A 7,453-nucleotide genomic window follows, 5' to 3' on the forward strand; every position below is an offset into this window, starting at 1 on the left:
TTTTTTTTTTTTTTTTTTTTTAAACTTTTTATTGGTTTCCATCGGAAAACATAAAAACAGGGCAAGAGCGGAAAGGGCTCAATAACAACAAAGCAAAAAAAAAAGGGAAATTATATATGTACATAAATAAAAATAAATAAATACAAAGACAAACACCAGACAAGAGAAAAATCCCCCCCTTCCCGCCCCACCCCACCCCACCCCAGGCAGCAAGGACACATCAGTTCAAGGACAGGCTCAGAACATCAGATTATACTTGGACAAAAAAAAAAAGAGAAAAAAAAAACAAAATAGAGGAAACACACAACATACGAGGCTCTAAACATCAATTTGAGGGCACAAAAGGTTCTTAATTTTTTCTATTGACGAAGTCCAGGAGGTAATAGTGGCTTGCTTTGCGTTGTGCATTCTGGCTACTGACAGCTCCATGTACAGGATATCTAACAAAGAAAGTAACCAGTGAGTCCGAGAAAGAGAATGAGGAGGTTGCCAGCGAAGTGCTAGCATCTTTTTGGCAGCTGTCAGGCTAGCAAACAAAGCAGGGTAGTGGTAACTAGGTAAATTCAAAGCAGAGGTATCATTCAATAAAAACAATTTGGGACAGTACGGAATTAATACATCAAAAAGTTTAGTCAACGTTAAGGATATCATTTCCCAAAAGGTTGTGACTTCTGGACAGTACCAGTACATATGTATGAAAGATCCAACATCACGATTTGGGCAGAGATCACAATTAGGAGAGGATACAAGTTTCATTAGATGGAGTCTTCTAGGTGTAAGATACATCCTATGTAAAAATTTGAAGTGTATCAATTTGTGATTGGGATTTTTGGAAACATGATCTAGATTACTCCAAACAGTTGTCCAACATATATCCTTCTCCGTAATATCAAGATCTCTACTCCAAATATAACCAATATTTAAGGATTTACAACCAGAATTTAAAAGAGCATAAATTTTGGATGTTAGACCTTTAGTTTTACCTCTGACATTTAATAAAGAGTAAAGTGGATGAGTTGCCAACTTTTCACCCCATGGAACGCCGTAAGTGCGCATAGCTAGTCTGAGTCTAAGATAAAAGAAAAAAGAACTCTTTGCGACATTGTACAGGGAACATATATCATCAAAAGATCTCATCCCATTTTCTTCCCAAACATCCATTAAAATGTTGATTCCCTTAGTAGACCATTGAGGGAGCTTAAAAGGAGCTCCTCCCGTGGTGAGGTCAAAATTGTTGAAAAGAGGGCTATGTGTGTGCCATTTTAAAGAAATCTGACATTGTTTCTCTATTGCTCGCCATGTTGACAATAAAAAAGACATAATAGGACCAAGTTGGCGTTGAGTACTCTTGGAAGGGAAAGCAGAGAAAACAAGGTCCTGTAACCTATGTGGGTAAGCCAAGTTTTCTTCAATTGGTCTCCAGGAGACCACCATAGATGGATCAAACCAAACAGATATTGGACGAATTATATAGGACCAAGAGTACAATTTAAAATTTGGAACATTTAAACCCCCATCCTTCTTGCTCCTTTGCAGTGTAGACAACTTGAGACGTGGTCTTTTATCACCCCATATAAAGTTTGTAGTGATCTTATTCAGACTGTCCCAGTAGTTTTTGGGAGGTGCAAGAGGAATCATATTTGAATAAAAATTTATTCTTGGTAGAACATCCATTTTAATTATGGATATTCTTGCTGACATTGAAATAGGTAATTTTGTCCATCTTTCCATATCTACCTCAACACGTTTAAATATGTGTTGGAAATTTTTGGTAGAGATAACTGATAAGGTGGGATAAATATCAACACCTAGGTATTTGAAAGAATTAACCACCGGGATAAGAGATGGAAGTGTAGATAGACTAACAGATGGATTTAAGGACATTAGTTGAGACTTAGTCCAATTAATCTTGTACCCAGAGAGGTTACTAAACTGAGCAAAAGTTTCCAAAACATGGGGAATAGAAATTAAAGCGTTATTAACATATAACAAAATGTCATCAGCAAACAAAGATATGTGGTGGTGTGTATTGCAAAAGGTGATAGGTTCAATAAGTGGGTGTTGTCTAATACTCTGAGCCAGAGGTTCCAGAGAAAGAGCAAAAAGGAGTGGGGAAAGAGGACAGCCTTGGCGTGAACCTCTATAAATAGAAAAGGAGTGGACAATATATTGTTAGCTGTAACTACAGCTGTAGGGTTAGAATATAGAACCTTAATCATTCCAACGAAACCCTGACCAAAACCAAATTTACTAAGGACCTCCCACAGGTACTGCCACTCGAGCCGATCGAAAGCTTTCTCGGCATCGAGAGACAGCACTGCGCAGGGGTCCTCAATATCTTGGGAGAAATGTATTACATGTAATAGTCTACGTATATTATCACCTGCTAGGCGGGATTTCACAAAACCGGTCTGGTCTTGGTGTATTAGTTTTTGTAAATGAGATTCAATTCTTGAGACTAATACTTTGGCATACACCTTCACTTCGGTACACAGGATACTCAAGGGCCTATAGTTATTACAAAATAACAGATCTTTTTTAGGTTTAGGAAGAACAGTCAATAGAGCCAAATTTACATCATTAAGAAAAGAACCATTTTTAACTGACATTAATATCATATCTAACATATATTGTCCAAGTTCTTCCCAAAACATAGCATAGAATTCTGGAGGGATGCCATCCCATCCAGGGGATTTTCCTCTTTTCATATTGAGAACAGCATTTTTTAGTTCATCTAGGGTAATAAGGATTCCAACTTAATTGCTTCCTCTTGAGTTATGGAGGGGAGATTGAGATTTTCCATAAATTCACTGCATTTTGACATATTTAATGACAACTCTGAGCTATACAGGTTAGAGTAAAAGTTGCGAAATTCTGCATTTATTTCTTGTGGGTCCGTTAATATCCCCTCCGAGGAGCTGATAGCTGTTATGTTTGAAAATTTTTCATTTTGTTTGATCTTTAAGGAAAGTAGATGACTGGGCCTAGGTCCATTAAAGTAATAATTTCTTCTAGCTCTTAACATTAAAAATTCTGCCCTTTGCCTCAGCAGTGAGTTTAGCTCAGAGCGTGTGGCATCCAGGCTCACTTTAATATCATCAGAAGGACAAACTTGATGTGTGTTTTCTAAATCAAATAATTTGGTCTCCAACTGATTAATTTTCTCTAGTCTAGTTTTATTTTGGTAGGCTGAAAATGATATTGTGGTGTTACGTATAAATCCCTTTAAAGCACCCCAAAAAAAACGTGGGTCATTAACAGAGTTTTCATTTATACTTATAAATTTTTGTAACTCATCCTTAAAGAACTGACAAAAGTCAACATTACAAAGCAAAGATGAGTTAAAACGCCACCGTGTGTTTTTTTTGGGTGTGTTTTTAAGAGTTATCTTGGAAAGTACAATATTATGATCTGAAAGAGAAGTAGGTAGAATCAATGCGCTATGAATTTTACCTATCAGTGAGGCAGAAATAAAAATATAATCAATACGAGAGTATGATTTATGCCTATTAGAGTAAAAACTATATAGAGATAATGTTGGGTTGATTGCACGAAAGGTGTCAATGAGGCTGAAGTCAGCCAAAAGCTTGGTAAGACTGTCTGAGGAAGCTTTGTTTGAGTGCTGAGTTAAATAATTTGAACGATCTATTGTAAGGTAGGTGGCATTCATATCTGCACCAAGAATTAAAGCAAAATCGTGCATGTTGGATAACAAATCTATTAAGCAAGTAAAAAAGTCTGCACTATAAACATTAGGAGCATAAATAGATAGGAATGCCACCTTTATGCCTGCTAGAATTGTTTTAACATATGTTATACGACCGTCGTCACTCCCATATTTTTCCAAGACAGTAAGTGACAGGTTGCGTTTTAGCACCACTAGGGAGCCTCTAGATTTAGATGAAAAAGAACTAGAGGCTGCTACATAGTATGTTTTATTACTAAAACGATTAACATCATTATTTCCTAAATGTGATTCCTGGATAAACGCCACATCTACTTGCTGCCGATGTAAGAGGTCTAAGCAAGCAGTGCGCTTCACAGGATTGTTTAGCCCATTGGTATTAAAGCTGGCAAATTGTAATGTTGTCATTTTAACAATATCATTTCTAAGTGCAGGAAGATATAAAGAGACCATAAGTTGTTCGAGACTTTCAAAAATAGGACACACACCTGTCTGTGTATACACCCATTAAGAAACAAACAATTCCCATCCTTGCTGCCCTCCCCTCCCAAAAAACAAAAAGTGAATATTTCTTATTTAAAACAAAAAATATACATTTTGGGAAATAGGTAAATTCACTGTCTTGCTCAGTTACGTGAAACGAATCAGTCCCACAGTAAATAACGGTCATTGCTCGTAGGGACTGTGGTGATGCATCAGGCTGGTAATGATCAGTCTTCAACCAGTCAGTGACGTCCATCGGCTTTAGGCCTGAGCAGGAAAAGAAGTAGCAATTATGAATCATGTCATACAGAAGAGCAGAATCAGCAGAACTGTGTTACTTCCTCTGTGTTGGTGTGGAAGTTGTCATGTCATCTGTGTCCAAGTTGTGGAAATGTTCCCAGCAAACCATGACACAGAGGTACAATCTGGATTTTGATTTTTTTTAATAAGCTTGACTATAAAAGTGTAACATCTTACCAAAACCTTCACATAAATCTGTATTAATCCAGTGCTGCTGGTGTCTTCACAGACAGGAGTAAACCCTGAACACTTACAAGCTGCTCGGAAAGCCAGAAAGAAGCAGGAGAAGGCCAACAGCAGCAACAACTCTCCATCTAAGATCTGTGTCAAGGTGACTCTCTGTCTCTGTCTCTGTCCCTGCTCATATGTTGTGTGCATGTACACTATCGGATTTGTTGACAGTGTAAATGTGACGCAGGCGGCATGTTTGCACTAGTGCGTCTGTGCTGTAAGTGATTGTGTAAAACCTTGAAGGACTGGACGTGTTTCCAGTCTGATGTGCAGCAGCAGGGAGGTTTCAACTGACCGTGTTTCTCAGGTTTCACAATCTGTTCCTTTAACTTGGTTTAATCTGAGTCGCCTCCACAGAGCTCCTCTTGTTGACATTACATTAACACTTCAGTCACTGAGTCTGTCGCCCTCATTTGGTTGATTTTAATTTTTACTTTGGTTGTACAGATTCTCTGTTTCTAGCATGTTTACTTAGACAAAACCAAACTCTCCTCCGTTGCTTCTGCTTCAGCTGATCATCACTGGATAAATCACAGTCGAAAAAAATGCACACTGTCTTTAGTTTCCTATAATAGCCCTTTACTTCCTAGCAGAGGCTCTGAAGCCAGGGAGTTGGTTCTGCTGGTCATTGTACCGTGTCCGTCTCCTCCCAGAGCGGAGGACAGTCCAGGAAACGTTGCAGGGCTGGTTGCCCTAGAGACGGCAGTAAATTATACTGAGTGTTTATTTTAACACCATAGTTCACTTGTGGGAACTGTGAGAGAAGAAACATCTTCATTTAGCTACCAAGTCATATACTAAAGTAGGTGTAAGGTAGACATATGAAACTGACACCTACTTTAAGCCCCATAGACAAATTAGACCAGTGTTTTTCAACCTTGTGGGGTCGCCTGTAATTCAAATGGGGTCGTCTGAAATGTCTAGTAATTGATAAAAAAAAAAATACTGATAAATCTTTTAACTACTTATTATGCTTTTTAAAATTATGATTAAAAACACCATTCTCACTTCTCGAATATAAATCGAGTTCAAATAAAAAGCAGCATGAAAAAATCGGAGCTGGCGCATTTGATTGACGGGTCGGACAGAAATTTGTGATGTCAAAATGGGGTCACAAGGCAAAAAAGGTTGGGAACCACTGAATTAGGCTAACTCAGTTTCATGATAAAAGATACAATATAATCTATCCCACAGTTTTACATCAGTTCCTTTGATTGATTCTAGTACAAGAAGCAGGAGGAGGTGACCCATGAGGTGGTGTCCTACAACCTGGAAGCAGAGGAGCAGAGGAACGGCCAGTCGGGGGACAGGAGCAGCATGCTGGACTGTGAGAGCACCCTCTTCATCCAATCCCCAGGCGCCGTCCACTCCATCATCCTGGACTGGACGCCTGTCAACTTCATCGACTCAGTGGGAGCCAAGGCCGTCAAACAGGTTCTTCCTTTTTCCTCATTTAAAAAAAAATAATGAGCCCCCACTAAGGTCAGGTGAGGACGAAGGAAGCGCAGATGTTAAGGTTTCACTCCTGTACTACTACAGTTTTCTTCAGGTCAGGTTATAGAAACCTCCTGTTGTAGAACACATGTGTAAACAGACCATCATTTCACTTTCACTTTGTCTTATTCAACAGGTGATTAAGGAATATGCAGCAGTGGATGTGCGGGTGGTGATAGCCGGCTGCAGCAGTAAGTATTCATGATGGTTTGTGTCTGTGTTTTACTTTATTTTTGGAAACAATGCAAATCAGTGGCACAGAAGAATGAGATGTTATCAGAGCTTGGACACACACACACACACACACACACACACACACACACACACACACACACACACACACACACACACAATACCTGTTTATAGCATCCAAGATGATGAGGACAATAGTTAGAATATCATATCATCAACTTGTTTAATCCCAGTTTAAATGGGTTACAGTTCAGCTTTGCTTCATCTCTGCATACATACTCTAACTCAGGAGTTGCACTGCAATTAATTTAGTATGTTGGAGGTCCTACATAGTATAAAGGTAGATGAAGGTAGATAAAAAGGCTACAAGCCAGATGACCCAAGAGAAAAGGGAAGATACAGAAATAAAAGCAAATAAATCAACAGGGTATAAAACAGGTGAAATACAACCAGCTGCATCCTGTTTTCTTCCTGTGACAGAGATAAACTGTCACACTGACGTGATGATAAATCAGGTTGATGATGACTGCTTTTTGAGATCTCTCAGCCTCCTTCACTTCACTGAAACAGGTTCTATTGAAGTGGGTCTTGATTCAACAGGTCTGGTGGAGAGTAAAATTGAACTCAGTTTTCCAAAAAATTAGGTTTATCACAGTTAGTTCATGATTTAACAAGGGGGGGAATTACTTTTTCACATAGGGCCAGGTAGGTTTTGATAGATAGCTTTTTTCCCTTAATAAATGAAATCATCATTTAAAAACTGCATTTTATATTTACTTGGGTTCTCTTTGTCTAATATAAAAATTTGTTTGATGATCTTCAACATGTAAGTGTGACAAATATGCAAAAAAAGTAAGAAATAAGGAAGGGGCAAATACTTTTTCATGGCACTGTATATTAATACTGTGAAAAGTGTCAGAGCCTCAGTCCACAGAGAAATACATAGGTTTCTGCATTCAGAAACTGGGCCTTAAAAAGAGCCGTCAGGACTTCTGTAACTTTGTGATGTCACAACAAAGCAGTCACCAAGCTCCACCCCCCTTGACCCACCATCCAACCATATAAGGA

At 38.6% G+C, this 7,453-nt stretch overlaps 1 protein-coding gene across 1 annotated transcript; it reads left to right on the plus strand.

Moving 5' to 3' along the window:
* Positions 1–4,559: 4,559 nt before the first annotated feature.
* On the plus strand, positions 4,560–6,384 carry LOC146960338 (prestin-like; the record flags this gene model as incomplete). The annotated part of the gene is made up of 4 exons (XM_085772454.1): positions 4,560–4,586; positions 4,698–4,799; positions 5,924–6,133; positions 6,330–6,384. Coding segments are annotated over exons 1-4 (394 nt in total), but the record flags the coding sequence as incomplete, so codon positions are not given.
* Between the last annotated feature and the right edge of the window lie 1,069 nt (positions 6,385–7,453).

This window comes from Trachurus japonicus, unplaced genomic scaffold, assembly GCF_045865225.1.
Source record: "Trachurus japonicus isolate A0001 unplaced genomic scaffold, Traja_1.0 AP030496.1".
Lineage (NCBI taxonomy): Eukaryota > Metazoa > Chordata > Actinopteri > Carangiformes > Carangidae > Trachurus > Trachurus japonicus.